Here is a 17,965-nt window from a genome sequence, read left to right on the forward strand (position 1 = left end):
GAGAGAATGTCATGGTCATGGGGAAGGTGACGGGCAGAGGCAGGCCACTTGCACAGGTCTCCTGAGGTCACAGAGTGAGCCTGAGCAGGCTGAGCAGTGAGAGCTTACCTAGGGCTCTTCTAAGACCCTGGAGTGTGCCCAGGGGAGCGGGTTTCTGCTGAGAGCAGCAGGGGAGGGGGCCAAAGGGGCTCCACCACTGGCTCGGGTCATCCTTGGCCAAGGTGCACAGGGGCAGGAGACAAGCACTGAGAGGACTTGGCCTGACGCTGCAATGTCTCGGTCAATTGGCTGGGAGCTCTTAGGGATCCTTATTTCTCCAAATTCCTTCTCACCAGTATCCAATCGTGTGGAAGAACCAAGAAAGGCAAAGATGTCATCTCTTTATCTCATTGCAGGGTGCTCCTGGGAAGCCTGGAGAGCCGGGACCCAAAGGCGACCAGGTAAGCGGGGAAGGACGCGCAGCGGGATGAGGTCACTCAGTGTGACTGGCCCGCGCTGGCGGGGCTGCTGATTGCTAAGGGTAGTTGCTCATGGGCAGCACTGCTGGACATCTGGGTCCCACAGTGGCTTCCCTCCCTGGAAGACTTCCAACCCCACACGTAGTAGGCTTCCTTGATCCCCCCCAACAATATTACTGTATCCAGTGCTTTTGTTGCACCTTTTCTTTTTGGCTTTTATTTTGAAGAATAAACCAAGACCATAATTATCAATGCAAAGGCAGGTGTTGGGAGACTTTGATGGACTCCCTCCTCACCATGTGCGAAGGCACGTGCGAAATCTGCCTGCCTCCCTAAGTGCCAATTTGCTGAGAGCCAGATTTGTCACTGGAGGTGACAAGGGAACAGGTTTTTCCATAATGAGTTGCCTTGGCGCCACACTCAGAAAGCCTTCCTTTACATTTCTCCAAAACCAACAGGGAACGTCATTTTTCTTGCGGTAGAGCTGGAGAGGGCGGGGGGGGGGGGGGGCGGCATTCTCACACCCACCCGGGGCCACCGGCTCTCCGCTGCTCCCTTCAGGGCTCTGGCTAGTTTGTAGTTTGCCCACAGATTTGCGTTTGGTCAGCTGTCATGCTGTGGCACATGTACATGCCCCCCACCCCCGCCGCCCACGCCACCCCTGCTTGTTTGGTCCAGCGAAGAGTTTATCTCGGCTTTCTTCACAAGTTGGACGGGTGGGCCGCTGGAGGCCTTCTGCAGCTTGCGGAGAGGAATGGAAGCAGGAAGGGTGCACCCGTCCGTTCTCTGTCCCTCTCTTCTTTCTAGTGCAGACTGCTGAGCATTTCTGTTTCCTGGTCGCTGGATCCTGAATGTTGCAGCCTGACTATGGCTATAGTTGAGACGGTCCCTGTGCATGCGAGTATCAGTCAGGGGGCCTGGGGACAAGTACGGTTAGAGTGTAGGCACAGGTTTAGGTTGGGCACCAAGGAGTTCAGACTACACACAGGAGCTCTTCTCCAATCCCCAGTCAATGACTGGGGAGCTTGTCTTTCCCCTGCTAAGTGGTTCCACAGAACCTTGCCACCAAGCCCTCGACTCCTTGTTCCTTCACCCTCCCGGGCATGTTTGAAACAGAGAACAAGCTCTCTCACCACAAAATGGTACAGTAACATTAAACAGAAGAGTCTGGCTGTGTGTGGGATGAGGCTTGGAAGCCAAGTGGCATCAGGAGCAGGGACTTCACTTCTATAGACCCTGAATCCAAAGCCACTGAGACAGATCCAAAGGGCGTCGGATGGAGAAAACTGAATTGAATCCCTTAGGTTTGGCTAATCAATTTTTAAAATTGTTTTGCTGATTATTGTTAGAAGTTCTTTAAAGACGTCCAGGTGCCTGGTATGATGGGTTTATGTTGATTGTGAACTTGACAGGACCTGGGACCACCCGTGAGGGACGGCCTGGGTTAGGAGAGCCTCTCGGCCTGCCTGAGCGGGTGTACCTTGGCTAGGTTGGTTGAGGTGGAAAGAAATTGCAGGCAGCACCACTGAATGGATGGGGTCCTGGGATGTGTATAAAGGAGCGAGCTGGCTGAGCACTCCCATCGCTCACACTCTGATTCCTCGCCGTGGGCAGAATGGGGTCAGCTCTGCCTCAGGCTCCGCTCTTGTGCCTTTGCCTCCACGGCAGGCTAACTTGGAACTGTAACCGGAAGTAACCCTTCAATTCACTTGTGCCAGCTATTTTGTCCCAGCTATGAGAAAGTAACTGATATACCTGGTTAAACAACAGACATTTCATAAGAGTAAATACAATGAAAGTCCCATAAACATTCATCTTGTCTCCTAGCCTGTCTCTAGGGGGTCCCATCCCAGTAGACCTGCCTTTATCTTTCCAGAGAGCCTACATACAGACATGGGACATTCTAACATGCATATGCCCTCACTTTTACCACCCTCCAGCCCAAAGGATCATACCTTCTCCACACCTTTGTTCCCATCATGCCACATGTTGGTGCACACACTGGAGATGGTTTCGGGACTATGCTATCTTCCTTAGAAACTTTAAACATGCTTCTGGTTTCTCTTCTCTCTTCCCCCAGCCCTCCTTCTCCCTACTGTATCCAAGCAGTGGGACTTCCATTGTATTCTGAGACAACTAATGTAGCTGCCATGTGTCCATGCCCATTTACCATGGGATATAAGGGAGAGAACTGGGCTGTTTGCCTTGGGGTTGCACTGAACCCACGTCATTCTCCTAGCACTTGAAGTGCTGGCTTAGTGATAAGGGAAAGGGTTCTGTGCATTGTGGGGACGATCCTCTAGTTACTTCACAGACTTTCTAGAGCCAAGAGATGGGTGTGGGAGAGGGACTGGGGAGACACTCATGGTCTCTCCAGCTGACAGAGGCCAAAAGTACTTCAGAAGTGGGGTGGTAGCTAACCTTTGTTTCCAAGGCCTAGTAGCCTTTTTCTAGGCAATAACTGGGGCTGCATGCTTGGGGTACAACCTGAGACTGGGAAATTTTTATTGCTACTGCTGGTGAGTGAGTGTGTGTGTGTGTGTGTGGGTGTATGTGTGTGCGTGCGCACGCATGTACGTGCATGCATGTGCACACACATGTACTCTATGATACTACAGATAGACAGCCTTGTTAATACTAGATAAGCACTTTATAACTGAGCTATATCCCAACCCTTTTAAAAGACTTTATTTTGAGATAGGGTTTCACTAAGCTGCCCAAACAAGCCTTAAATCTCTTCTGTAACCTAGACTGGACTCCAGTTTGTAATTTTCTTGCCTCAGCCTCCCAGTTGTGTGGGATGCCAGGTCAGTGCCGCCAGGCCCATTGGAAATTCTTGCTTTCAATGTGTACAATAATAGCTGTATAACTACCATCTCTCTGTAATCCTTTATAATTGACTACTTACATAGTGTCCCACAATATTGTATGTGTAGCAAGTAAATTTGACCCTGCCTTTATTCATTTCCATGTGCATATATATTATTTTATAAGCCTGTACCATGAGCTTTTCTTGTAATCGTAGTGTCTGGTAGGCAGTCTTCACAGTACTGAGTAAACATCTTCATGTACTGACAGCAGCGGGGTACTGTGGTACACAAGTGACCAAACTCTTTACTACTCACGGGTGACAGCCATAAGTGTAGCTTCCAAGCTGGGATGAGGTTGGGAAGTCATTTCTCCTCCTGAACTCTGCAGACTCGGTGGTAGGTGGAGTTCTGTCTCTGGAGCCACAAGTCCTCCTTGTGTAACCAAGACTGCTATTACAGGGTGATTCTGGGCCCTTTTCCCCTGAGTCACACACAGGACAAAGGGACTGAGACACCACTTGCCAGGTCCCAGCAGGCAGAGGATGGTGCTTGCAGCTGTAACACCTGTCCTTTGTGCCCAGGTCATTTCCAGCCCACACCCACTTATTGACACGCTTTTGTTTGCTTTAGGGAGATCCTGGCAGCAAAGGCGACAAAGGACCGCCAGGTGGAAAGGGCCAGCCTGGGGACCCTGGAATCCCAGGCCACAAAGGCCACACAGGCTTGATGGGTCCTCATGGACCACCAGGGGAGAGTGGACCACCTGGACCCCCAGGGCCACCTGGCCAGCCAGGATTTCCAGGACTACGAGTAAGGATGCTGAGGTCAACTCAAACATGGGGCTATGTGAAGGTGGAAGGGAAGTCAGCACAGTATGTGGCCTTCACAGGGATCAGTGTGCAGATCCCAGGCTTGCAGAGACTGGCTGTGTGCTCAGAGAAGGGACTTAATGGCTACGACCCTGCCCTGTGAAAGGCTGTTCAGATTTTTGGAGGATGAGATGGAACAATGAGCATCATGTAAGAGATGCAGGATGATGAGCATCAAGGGATCATGCCTTAAGCTAGAGATGCAGGATGATGAGGTCAAGGTATCATTCCTTAGGCTATAGATGCAGGATGATGAGGTCACGGTATTATTCCTTAGGCTAGAGATGCAGGATGATGAGGTCAAGGTATCATGCCTTAAGCTAGAGATGCAGGATGATGAGCGTCAAGGTATCATTCCTTAGGCTAGAGATGCAGGATGATGAGGTCACGGTATCATTCTTTAGGCTAGAGATGTAGGATGATGAGGTCAAGGTATCATTCCTTAGGCTAGAGATGCAGGATGGTGAGGTCAGGGTATAATGCCTTAGGCTAGAGATGCAGGATGATGAGGTCAGGGTATCATGCCTTAGGATAGAGATGCAGGATGATGAGGTCAAGGTATCATTCCTTAGGCTAGAGATGCAGGATGATGAGGTCAAGGTATCATTCCTTAGGCTAGAGATGCAGGATGATGAGGTCACGGTATCATTCCTTAGGCTAGAGATTCCTCCTTCCCCAGGGCCTTGTACAAAGTCATGAGTAGAAAAGCAGGCTCTCAGTTGTTCAGGCTATACAATGTCCACTGTTCATTCTTTGCTGCTGCTCTTCCCTGTTCCTTAGGTAGTCATTCTTCCCTCTGCATCTCATTTTTTCTGGAAATAAAAAAAAAAAGCCTTGGTTAGACTGACAACCTTTTTTGGTTCTTTTTGTTTTATTCACATTTTGGGCTGTTGAGATGACTCAGTGGTAAAAGTTCTTGCTGCAATGTTCTGACCTGTGTTCCAACCCCTGAATCCATGGACATAAAGCTCAATGTGCTAGCACATAGCTATCCTTCTGGCCTGCCTATGGAGAGATGGGAGACAAAGGCAGAAGAACCCTGAGGAGCATGAGGACCAACTAGCTGGAAATATTCAGCAGAAAACATGAGACCCTCACTCAAATTAGGTGTTAGGTAGAAGGTATGGTCTGCCCAAGGTTATCTTCTGACAGCCTCCTGTATACACACTGGTACACAGGCCTCCCCACTGTACACATGAATGTATGTACATAATATAGATATATAGATAGATAGATAGATAGATAGATAGATAGATAGATAGATAGATAGATAGATGACAGATATAGATATAGACATATATAGACGGACAGACAGATCAATAGATTAAATTAAGAAAGTAAAACTTTAACAAAAAACCTTATTTTAGAGGATGACCTCTTACTTTACGCAGTCTTATAACACAGGCACACTTTGGGTATAAAGTGGCAATCATTGAGATCTTCTTTGGGCTACTGCCCAGTCATTATAACTTCCCCTCCTCCTTCTGTCCCCACCTGTCCCTCTGGAGTTCTGCATCTTCCCTGAGCATGGGTGGGTGATTCCCTGTCTCATTGAAACTTATCTTCCTCCTTAGCTGCCCACATGGTCCACTGGAGTCCAGCCTGTTTCCTGAGCACAGGGGTGGTGACCCCTGTCCCTGCCAGCTCTGATAGTCTGAGGTTAGGTCACCTTCTGCTGACTGTGGTCAGCCTGGGTTTGTGCCACCCAGGAGGAGGTCAGGCAGCCATAGTATTCCTACTGGCCACATCAAGAGGGAGAGCAAGAACACTCAGTTGGCATCCACCCCCCCCCCAAAACCTTGCCAAGTTCTCCATGTTCTGTGCTTTAGGGAACAATGGGACAACTGGAACTATGACAAAGATCCCTGACCAGAAAAGCAAGGGAACAAGAAATGCAATCCATTCCAGACTGGGAGCTGGAGTATTAGAAATGAGCCCAGTGGGGCCCCACTGTTGAGGGTAGAGCTGTCCTAGAGGAGTCAGACAGGAAGGAGTGAGCCTGAGAGGATGCAGGAAATACTTTCATGCATCCCTCTGAGAATTGCTACCATTGAGTGGGCTTGGGGATAGCACACTGCTTGTCTTACAGATAAACTCCCCACTTCCTGTAGGCCAAGGGGACCTGCACATACAGATAGTTTGGACAAGAGCAGGACAGAACAGACCCCACGGAGAAGAAGCCGAGCATGGGCTTCATGACTTCACAGGAGAAGTAGCCCATAGCTGGAAGTGGACATGACTTTGGGGACTGTGTTGCCGAGGCCCAGGGCTGGACATTATGGGGCTGTATTTATGGGCACAGTGACTTGTATCAGGAAAGTCAGCAATGGAGCTGGAAGGATCTGGAGGGAAGGAATTCAGTGGCTTTGAAGAGCCTGGAGTCCAGGCTCTATGCCAAAGACATGATATTGTCTATGTGACAGAGATTGGAGGAGGGAGCTGTAAATGTGGAAGGGACTGGAAAGAGGATATGATTGTACAAGAGTGTTTTGGATTCCAGAGGCATGAGAGGCCTTAAGTGACGAGAGTCACTGGGAAGATGAGTAAGTCCACTCTTGGCCCCTGTCCCTCCTAGGGAGAGCCTCCATCCATGGACACCCTGCGGCGGCTCATTCAGGAAGAGCTCGGGAAGCAGCTGGAAAGTAAGTAGCTGGTGTCCTTGAAGCGACCCTCATCTTCACCTTCGGTATTGGGCCAATATCATGGAGGAAAGAAAATCTGAGGGATCAGGGTTGAGCGGTGCCTGGAAGGGTCAAGCCCAGGTTTCCCAAGACCCACCTGCTAGCTGTAGTGGGCCCATACCTTCTGCGAGGTTACCCCCAGGGAGTGATCATGAAAGAGCTCATATTCTGCTAAACAGCACTGCAGCAAACACTTTCTGTGCGTTCAGTTGTCTGTCTCATCAGTGACGTAAAGAGGCCTGTGGTTGACCTCGATGTCATAGAACACAATCCAGAGGAGGTGACAGACCAGTAAACAGACAACATTACAATGACTGCAGTGGCACCAGAATACTGTGGTTTACTTTGGTGCAGATGGCGTTGAGAAAGGATCAATAAACTCACCTGAAATAACCCCAAGGCAGGGAGGAGTGGGGAGTGGGAAGCCTTCTTGGAAGAAGTGTCATGTGAGCTGTGGGTTGAAGGCTGGGATGAGACCCTAGACCTTTGGAACAACAGCACAAGTGAAAAGCCTAAGGGGAGAATGAGCACAGAGCTTTCAAGCATCTAAAAATCCTTTAATGCTGATGGATTGTATGCATTGTTAAATAGCCTTGTCCAGCCTGTGCCTGGTGTACCATTTAGGCTTACGGGCAGGAAGGCAGGATGAGGACAGCCATAGAAGTTACCACTTTCCTGTGTTAAGAGGAATCTCAGCACTTGTACGCATGGCCCATGGCAGCTTGCCAGTGACCTCATGAGACAAGCAGCATGGTTTAGAGGGGTTGGCAAGGATCAGAGATGCTGAGCAACTCTCGTATGTGGCCTGAACTCACAGCCTGCCACAGAATCCATGCTTTACCCAGCTCTTGTGAATAACCCAATACCCCATTTCCTCTACAGTGGACACTTGGGAAGGTCAAAGACAGAAGATCCTGCCCCCACTTTCCAGGCATAGATGGACTGAGTGAAGGGGGCTTTCATTCACTGGGTCATGCCTTGGTTGTTTTGTATCTTACACATCCCAAATTCTATGCTGGGTGTGAGGTTGTAGATGCAACTGAGGTGCCCTATTCCTTGCTTCTTTGAAGTCCAGGTGCCCATGCCCATGAACAGGTGGGCAGTAGGACACTACCTGGAGCAGGGAGCAAGGGCTGGCCTGTGGGTAGATGAGGAAGGTGAGGACAGAGGAGGAAGGAAACAAGGCTGGAGAGAACGTGAGCTCCACTGGGCAGGGCAGGTATGAACAACACGTGTATCAAGAGCCCCAAGCTCCATCTCATGTTAGGTTTCTCAGTGGTAGAAATAGCCTCTGCCTCTGGCTTTGAACTGGTTTGGGCAGAACATCTGTTGGGCTGTCTCCCTTCTTCCAAACAGGAAGAAGCATATTAAAGAGTAAAAAGAAAATCAAGGCCCAAAGAAGTTTATCATATTGCCAAGGTCACTGATGTAAATAAACATCACAGACTCGTGGTGCCTTGCCACTGTGCAGTGAGGCGAGGCGGTCAGTCGTCCAGGCAGGAGTGAGCCCCTGCCTCTGCCTTAGTCTCTCCAAAAGGCTGGCCTCAATTCCCATGACTTCATCAACAAGATGGGCATTTGGACATGATTCTCTGTGGCTGTGCAAACAAAAATGACTTTTGGTAGCCAACAGATGTCCACAGGAAGGCGAGGCAGTGTGAAGCGGGAGCTCCGGGTTTTGAATAGTTTCTGAAATGCCTGTTTTATAGATGTCTAAGTACTTCCAATGACCAGCTACCCAGGCCTCCAGGTTCAGATGAAGAATTTGGTATTTGGGAAAGTTGATTGAATAGTTTAGTGTAAGCCACTTCAACCCTCAAGACCCCAAATTTCCCCAAGAGAAAGTTATGTCGACTGCTTATGACTGCTGTTGTCCTTCCTCCTGCTGCTGCCCCCGCCGCCTCGAGTAACGCTAACGCTGCCAAACTCCTCCGGCGGCGCTGCTGTGCTTACGGGCATGGGAGCCGCTGTCCTTATCCCTACTGCATGCCGATGCCTGCGCTAACGCTGCCACCATGCCCTCCACGCCGATGCTGCTGGCAGCAGTACCAGCCCTATTAGCAATACTGAAGCCACCACAGCTGCTACCAATACACGCATCGTGGTCACTACCATAACTATCAGTACTGCTACGGCTGCCAGTGCTAATGCCATTCCCAGAGCCAGTAATCCGACTCCTGCCAGGAGTCCCTCTGCACGTACTGTTAGTGCTGCTGTGACTTCCCCTCCTTCAAGTGCCTCAGCCACAGTCAGTGCCAAGTTAGTGCTGTTAACCGCTGCCAGTACTGATACTAATGCGTGCCATGAGTGTGCCCTGGGACAGATGCTACTTCAGGCATGGGCAGTGCGGCTGCCAGTACTATTGCTGGTGATCCTAGTTCTGCTGCTGATGGGGCCGCCACTGCTGGTGCTGATGCCACTGCTCTTGCTGAGCCGTCAGCGCTGCTGCTGCAGCCATTGCCTACGCTGAGAGTGCGGGTGCTGCTGCGGACCTAAGCCCGTCTCTGATGTTCATTCCAGCCCTGCCAATATTGTGACCATCACGGCATGGCCACTGTTCCTGCTATCAGTACACATGCTCCTGGACATCACTGCTGCCTGTGAGGACACTGCTGCAGTGCTGACATGCTCTCAGGGCTGCCACTGCTGTGCCCACGGCTGGCCCTGATGCCAACCCCACTGTGGATCCTCCTCTTCCTAGTGCTGCTACTGCGGCTTCATCTGCCGACGCTGGTACTCCTGCCAGGGCTGATGTGCTGCCAGTGCTATGACCACGGCTGGCCCTGATGCTATCAGCCCTGCTGCCACGTTTGCTGATGATAACAACAGCGCCCCTGACGATGCTGATACGCTGTCAGCACCGCTGCTACCGCCCCACAGCCACTCGAATGCTTCCGCTCCTGCCAGTTCTGCCCTCCCCAAACTGCTGCACTGCCACATTTGCTAATACGAATACTGGTGCTATCATCCCCTCTGCCAATGCCTACGCTCTTGCCAGTATTGATACCACTGCTAAAGGAACCACTGCTGCCAATGTGGGTGGTTCTGTCAGTCCTCCTGCTAACAGTGCTGAGCACTAACGCTGCTGCTCATCTCACTCCTGCCATACTGATACTGGCACTAATGCTGCCGTTGCCAGGGCCTCGCTAGGATGACCACTGTCCAAAGCACTGCTGCTCATAGCATCCCCACTGCCACCTCAAGTACACGTGACACCACTTTCACGTCTGCAAAGTTCTACTGGTATTTCTGCTGCCGTGATGGTACTCCTGACCCTACTGCTTCGGTCAGTGCTTTCCCTGTGGTACTTCTGCTGCTGGTGGGAATGGGCCTGGTACACGTCCGGTTGCAGATGCTCCCACCACTTCGGTTAGCCACATCACCTCTGCCACTGTGGATGCTGGCTGAGCTGCTGCGTTTGGTCCTAGACTACGTAGCTGCCCCGTCTGCTGAGCACCTTCCAAATGCCGGGCACTGCTGTGTTAGAATTACCTCCCTCAGTCCATCTTCACTCTGGTAGCAAGGCTACTACATCCTTTGTCTTCCATAAAAGAAAACCAAGCCTGATGTCAAGTGGCTTGCCCAAGTGTCCATGGCTGGAATTAGCTTCCAAGGTCCCAGCTTAGGCAACCATACTGCAGGATCAGGAAATTCTACTAAGTCGTGCATAGGAGGAAGTGTGTATGTAGGTGCTATTCTGTGCACTGATGCTGGTCTGTATATTGCTTTTACTACCATTTGTGTTTTTCCCATTGGTCCCTGGCTTTTCAGTGAGCTGCCATTCTATCCTCTATCCATTCTTCATGAAATTTCTGTTTTTCCTACTTTGTAGCCAAACTTGCCTACCTCCTGGCCCAGATGCCACCAGCACACATTAAGTCCTCTCAAGGCAGACCTGGGCCCCCAGGTCCTCCTGGCAAAGATGGGCTTCCGGGCCGGTCAGGCCCCATGGGGGAGCCAGGTCGACCTGGACAGGGGGGTCTGGAAGGACCCTCTGGACCAATAGGCCCCAAAGGTGAGTGGATATAGAAAATAAGTGCTCCGTGTGGGGAGAAATTTAGATGTGGGGCACAAGCCTGGCTGAGCATGCATTATTCATTTTGTTCTCATCCCTGGCAGCTTGGTAACTCTGAATTTTGGCATCATGTATTTTTTTACATGTTTGAGATTTTCATATTTGACAGTTTTGCAAAATTATGCTTCTGCTAGGAAGATTGAATTCATCCCTTCTACTTTCTTTTTCTCCATTTCATTTGCTCAAGTCTCAAGGGTGATACAAATGTTTTCTTTTCCCTCACCCAGTTTAGAACTGGCAGAGGAATATAACAGGCAATAGAGATTAAATGCCAGTTTTAAAATCTGACAAACTGTGTTGAGATGCATTTAAAAATAGCCACCGACTGACCCCCAGGCAGAGTGACCTATGTTGACACTGGAGCTCTGGACAGTAAGAGGGCTGTCCTTCAGGAGGGCAGCCTGTGCCAGTTAACATCATGGCCAGCAGGTCAGAATGTCCACTCTCAGCAGGCCAGCAGATGTGAAGAGCAGAGAGGAAGGTCCTGATCCCAGACTTCCCAAACCAAGATCGATTTCAGGGTTGTGGTCTAATTTTAGTTGTTCTTGGATGACCTGGTACTGGGGAAATAAGTGACCCCAAATTTTTTCTCTTTTACCACCTATGTGCTCATTAATTAGTTATCCATTTATTCCATACAATATTTCTCCTACTTGCAAGGCTTCTTGCTAAATTTGCATGATCTCTCTTAGCCCATATTATTTCATAAGAAATAATTATCCTTATGAAAGTATAAACGTTTAAAAAACAATTCAACTCTAGAAGAATACTGACCAAACATAACCATTAAGACAATAAAAGTAAGCTGGGTGTGGTGGTGCACGCCTTTAATCCCAGCACTTGGGAGGCAGAGGTAGGAGGATTACCATGAGTTCAAGGCCACCCAGAGACTACATAGTTAATTCCAGGTCAGCCTGGACCAGAGTGAGACCCTATCTCAAAAAAAAAACCCAAGACAATAAAAGTGAGTATTCTAAAGATCCTTTGAGCTAGAAGAATTTGTACTATAAGTTTTAAAAATTATATAATGCATGTGAGAGATATTTGGAAAAACATGGCAAAAGTATAAATTATCTTTAAAACTTGAGAGAGAGATGTTAATCAAATTTGTACAACTTTACCTCAAATATAGTCTAAGTATCTTCCCAGGGAATGATCTCTCTGTACTGAATGCATGTCATGTTTCAGTTTTTATTCCTAGGATAGTAATCATCATTCCCTGTCTCATATTCCATGTGTCCTATTTCCTCTATATTATTTGATTTCCGTCTTCCTGAAAGGAGAGCTGAAGCTTACTCAGTACTGTCTACACTGCCTTGCCTGACATGCTCAATGCATTCAGTTATCAAACCAGTTCTTTCTTCATGAAGGTTCAGAGAAAATGCTTTGAGATCAAGGACAATGTAGCCATGCATGAGGGCAGGATGGGGCTGATTCGTGGGGAGAGGAGGCATGTGCATATGTGTTTTCCATTGAGTTTGTATGTATAGATTACTGTGCTGTGTAGTTGCTACTACATATATGAACGTGTACACTTGCATACCTGAGTAGGTAGATGCTTGAGGGATGCTTATGTGTAAGGATGTGCATTTGAGTGTCTGTTTAGGAGGAAGTAGCTGATTGTGCTGACATTCACATGTGGGTTATTTTGAGTGTGAGTACAGAGTGCATGCTTGAGTGTGCTGAATGAGTGTATGCATGGAGATGGGGAAGTGTGTGAAGGGAGTGTGGTTTGAGTGGATCAATTTGCCCTTGGTCAGGACTCCTGCCCACCCTCATCCTGAGTCTTCACCACCGAAAATGTGTGTTTTTCTCATCAGGTGAACGAGGAGCCAAAGGTGACCCAGGCACACCTGGAGTTGGCCTCCGAGGAGAGATGGGTCCCCCAGGAATCCCAGGTATGAGTCTTGGGGCTGGCTGTGTCTACCATGGAAAATAGGCACATGACAGAGATCCTATCCAGGTGGAAATAAGGGCCTAGGCTCAGCTGAGGAGAACCCAAGTTGCTCACAATATAGTATTTTTTATTTTTATGAGATTTAATTTAACTTAATTTATTTGAGAGAGAGAAAGAGAGAGAGAATGGGAATTCCAGTGTCCCCAGCCACTGCAAATGAACTCCAGACACATGCACCCCCTTGTGTATCTGGCTTATGTGGGTCCTGGAGAGTTGAACCAGGATCCTTTGGCTTTGCAGGCAAATTCCTTAACTGCTAAGCTGTCTCTGCAGCCCCTCACAAGATATTTTTATAGTCTGTGAGGTATACCTTGTGAGACAAAATTCCCAGTGACTTATTTACTACTTTAAGACAACTAGAAAAAAAAAGGCTTTGAAGGTCCAGCACACACACAAATAATAAATGTGGGAGGCAATACATATGCTAATTGCACTACCTTGATTGGTGCACATTTTCCATATGTCCTGAAATAGGGGTGCTGTGCTTTCTGGGGGACTGGCATGGGGCTCAAAAGTCCAAGCATGCTAGGTGGTACATTTATCCTGGGTCAGAACTCTCACTTTTTAAAAAAAAATTATTTATTTATTTATTTGAGAGCGACAGACACAGAGAGAAAGACAGATAGAGGGGGAGAGAGAGAATGGGCGCGCCAGGGCTTCCAGCCTCTGCAAACAAACTCCAGACGCGTGCACCCACTTGGGCATCTGGCTAACGTGGGACCTGGGGAACCGAGCCTCAAACCAGGGTCCTTAGGCTTCACAGGCAAGCGCTTAACCACTAAGCCATCTCTCCAGCCCAGAACTCTCACTTTTGAAACCCAGAAATACCTGGGAACATGGCTTCCGGTGGGCCATACTGCCCTATGTGTGGAAGACCCTCCTCCCCCATGCTCAGCAGAAGTCACGCCAGGAGATGAGCTTCTTGGAGGCAGGACTGTAGATTAGTAACTACACCAGCATGTGAACAGTATTCATGAAATGTCTAAAGACAGTTCAAAGGGCAAGGCTTGCTTTCTATTTATTTTATAAAGGGTAATTTGACCAAGTGCTAAGACCTTTATAGTATGAATGTGGAGTGCCATGCGTGTGTGTGTGTGTGTGTGTGTGTGTGTGTGTGTGTGTTGCATTCATTTGTGCATCTGAAGCTCACTCCATTTTTCGGCTACCCTGGCTGGCCTGTGAGCCTCTGTGGTGGATCCCTTTTTCCACATCTCTTATGCTACAGTTACAGGCATACACCTGGCTGTATGCGTGTGTAGGGGATGAAACTCAAGTCCTCAAGTTGGCACAGCAAGTGCTCTTACCCTGAGCCATCTCCCCAGCCCCAGCTGCTAACAGCTAAGAGGAAAACCTCACTTACCAGAATGCACCACAACATCTAGACCAAGTTTCTCAAGGGGAAAGAAGGAAGGTTGATTCATCATGTATGATATTAGAAAGCTTGATAAGTGGATGCATGGAAGTTTATTTATAACTGATATTTTCTGAGTCTAAGTTTCGTTCTATATAATTGCTCGTTGCTTATATTCTTTTTTTTGTTTGTTTGTTTAGCAACATATTTAATATAAACTGTTCAAAACTCACATTTTCCATCACAGTTAACAGTCTCTTTGGAGAAGGGTCATGGATTTCTCTACTGAACAGACATTATTTAAACCCACGTTAAGGCTTCTAACATGACAATGCTGTTTCCTTATATTTCTACCAGTCCATTCCTTTTTTGCTGTCTACAACTTGTCATCTCTACACATACAAAAAGGAATAAAATCCCCACAATATTTCTTTCATGTGCCTGCCACCATTTAATTTTACTCCAAAGACCACTATTTTAATTCCAGTTATAGCAGTTACCTTCCTGTTGCTGGGAAAGAAAAGGTGACCAGAGTAGCCAATGGAAAGAAAAGGTTTTTTTCTGATTTACAGTGTCAGGGAACATTTCATCATGGCAGGGAAACCATGGCAGGAGCAGACAGCTGGACACCATCTCTAATCAGCAAGGAGTAAAGAAAGGGTGAATCAGTGTACCAAGTGGGTCTGGGCTAAAACACCCCATGCCCCACCCCCAAGAACACATCTCCTCCAGTAGTGTACTACCTCTCAAAGGCTCCACCAGCAAAATCATGCTCGTTGCTTATATTCTTGATGCTGCTTTTTACCAAGATTACATAGGATAGAATAACAGGATCCACATATGTCATTCAAACTTAGCATGTGGATACAATTTTAATAAAAAGAGCCAAATCTGGAATAGTTGGACGTTGGATTATAGGCTGTTACTAATTACCTATGGGGTAGGTACACTGGGGCTAAGAATTCCTCATCAGGAGTCAGCACCTTCTCTGAGTTAAGACACCTCTCCTAGAGCCACTCAGAAGGATTCTAACCTGATAAGAGTCCCGAGCATGTCCCCTACCTGGCCTCATCCTGCCCCTGCCTGTTTCTCTCAGGGATGCCTGGATGCCTGTCCTATTTCAGACAGGAAGGGTGCCCTGAGTGACCCGATGCCAGCGTGGGCCATTGCCTCACTCATGCTGCAGCTCCCAGACGTGTCGAGTCCTCAGTTCTTATCAAGGGGAAACAGGGAGTGCAGGACTCATTTGATGCCAGAACTGAGTCAGCTCTTGGATATGAACTACTTTCTATTTCTTTTGCTTCCTGGGCCAGGTCAACCAGGGGAACCTGGCTATGCTAAAGATGGACTTCCAGGTAGTCCAGGACCTCAAGGGGAGACAGGACCAGCTGGACATCCTGGCCCTCCCGGCCCACCTGGCCCTCCTGGCCTGTGTGACCCCTCCCAGTGTGCCTACTTTGCCAGCCTTGCTGCCCGACCGAGTAATGTGAAGGGCCCTTAGAAGATTCTGGAAAATCAGAGGACTGCAATGGATTTCTGAAACTTGAACTCAGAGCCCAATGGGAAGCCAGAAGCCTTGAAATAATTCTTTCTCTTCTCTTTCTCTAGTTTATCCTTCCTTCCTTCCTTGATCCCTTTTCTCCCTCTTTTCACATCTTTTATTTCTTCCTTCTCCCCTTCCTCTTTCCTTCCTTCCTCTTTTATTTTCTTGAGAGACCTCAAAATTATTAAAACACCGGCAGATGCTGCCAGCCAGTCAGTTATTAATGCTATTACCATTGTTAATTGTTATTATTCCATACATTAATACTTGTGAGTTCCTCCTCTACTGAAGAGCTTGGAGAACTTCTTCGTGGGCAGGAGACGGCATCCTGGCTCAGGGGCTCTGTCAGCGCTAGCTGAGCTGTGGCTGCCAATTCTCTAGAAACTCTCGGTGCTATGCAGCCCTGACCAGACACTTGATGGACTTTCCTTTTTCCCAGAAAAGAGGAAGCTTTAAAAATGGCGGTGATGAGCCTCTGGCCTCAGCTGTGCCCTGGTAGAGCCCATCCTATGCTCATATGCTCAGCGCCTCCCAGGAGAGAGACGGGAAGTGGGAGGAGGAGTGATTTGCAAGCGGAAGAATGCTCTGCCCTGCTGATGGAAAGAGCAGAATCAAGTCGGGCTTTCTCAAGTGCTTCAAGCTTGTGCAAGCAAAATGATGTCCCCACTGGCATCAACAATGGCCTTGTGGGGACTGTGGGGGGTCATGTCTGGGCCACAAAAGAGAATACTGGTGCTGAAGAATCTGTGTGTGAATTTGCTTGTAAACCATGGGCAGGACTCCTAAGTTCCTTTTGTTGGCTTCAGTTGTGTGAATTGTAAAATAAAGTCTTCTTATCGCCACTCACATGCCCTTCCCAGATGGTGGGTGGTTCTTCAAGGCAGACCTGAGGGATGTGTTTCCCATGTTCTGGCTTTGTAAACAATCATGTTGGATGTGTGTGTGTGTGTGTGTGTGTGTGTGTGTGTGTGTGTGCAAATGCATGACACAGGTGCTCAATAAATGTGTTTCCTTCTCAGTTATGCCTGAGCCCTCGTTTTCCATCTCCAGTACCCCCAGCCTCCACCGTACCTCTAACACTAGGTAAGTCACCTCTGGAAACATCAATGCATAGTTTGTATCTTCATCCCACACGGTAGACAAATGAGAGTGGGAAGGAGTTAGTCCAGAGAAGCACACTCCCATACCCTACATGGACACAGCCCTGTGATTTACATCATGGAAGGTTGCATTGCGTGTGCACTTTATGTATACAAGACCACAGTGGCAGGGGATGCTACAGAGTGGGACCATTAACTTCAGTGGCATGTCCCCTGCCCACAGTGATGATTTACTTGGGACATGACAGAGTTGTTCTTTCTGACATTGTGCTCTGCTTGACTGCCTGCTGTTGGATTGATTGATGGATCGACTGATGAAGACATTCATTTTTCCATTCACCCAAGCAGCCAACCCCTCACACGCTCACACAGCATTAGCTCATCAGGCCCTTCCTTTGCAATCTACCTGATCTAGATAATTCTGATTGATTTTGGAACCAGGACTATAAACATCCCAAGGTTGAAGCATGCATAGATAGGAAAGTATTATCTCAGTGGGGCTCAAATAACACTGGAGATGTTTCTGGGGTGGGTGGACATCAAGTCCAGGGGAAGCAACATCTGCCAGTGCAGAGGAGCTAGCCTCCTCTGTGCCCTCATCCGCATCTGCCATCCCTATTGTCTCTAACCACACAAGGCACAAAGATACTGGTATAATGTCCATTGTTTGAAAACACAAGCCTGGGACCACAGGACTATAACCTTGTGACCATGATGTACAGCAAGTGGCGCAGTCACAGTTACTTCTGGACTCTGTTTCGATGTGTATGAGGCAAGAGTTTTGTGATAAAACATTTATGCCAATCAACTGAAGTCATGCCTGGCTTCCATTTCATTCTTTGTTACTATCTTAAGTGGATTATGTTGAGAGAAGTTTTACATTTCAAGCAAAATTGAGAGAAAAGACTTGAGACGCCCTATAGAGTCCCACCTCATGTATACACAACCTCCCGCACTGTCAAAACCCTGTGGTAGGGCTGGAGAGATGGCTTAGCAGTTAAAGGCGCTTCCTGGCAGAGCCTGATGTCCGGCCCTGGAGCACTCTTTATCAAGTAAAATAAATATGTATTTTAGGTCACACAGAAGAGTGAGCACTTGTTATAAGTGACAGACCTGTACTG

The 17,965-nt window shown here is 48.3% G+C and overlaps 1 protein-coding gene across 1 annotated transcript in view; it reads left to right on the plus strand.

Moving 5' to 3' along the window:
* The window catches only part of Col22a1 (collagen type XXII alpha 1 chain), a 266,961-nt gene extending 250,371 nt beyond the window's left edge, over window positions 1-16,590 (plus strand). Inside the window, exons 59-64 of the mRNA XM_012948295.2 lie at window positions 396-440; window positions 3,899-4,078; window positions 6,713-6,779; window positions 10,651-10,833; window positions 12,714-12,791; window positions 15,515-16,590. Coding sequence (XP_012803749.2) covers window positions 396-440; window positions 3,899-4,078; window positions 6,713-6,779; window positions 10,651-10,833; window positions 12,714-12,791; window positions 15,515-15,702 — 741 coding nt within the window. The 3' untranslated portion in view covers window positions 15,703-16,590. The remainder of the gene's footprint in view (window positions 1-395; window positions 441-3,898; window positions 4,079-6,712; window positions 6,780-10,650; window positions 10,834-12,713; window positions 12,792-15,514) is intronic.
* The last annotated feature ends 1,375 nt before the right edge of the window (window positions 16,591-17,965 follow it).

This window comes from Jaculus jaculus, chromosome 2, assembly GCF_020740685.1.
Source record: "Jaculus jaculus isolate mJacJac1 chromosome 2, mJacJac1.mat.Y.cur, whole genome shotgun sequence".
In the NCBI taxonomy this organism is placed as follows: domain Eukaryota; kingdom Metazoa; phylum Chordata; class Mammalia; order Rodentia; family Dipodidae; genus Jaculus; species Jaculus jaculus.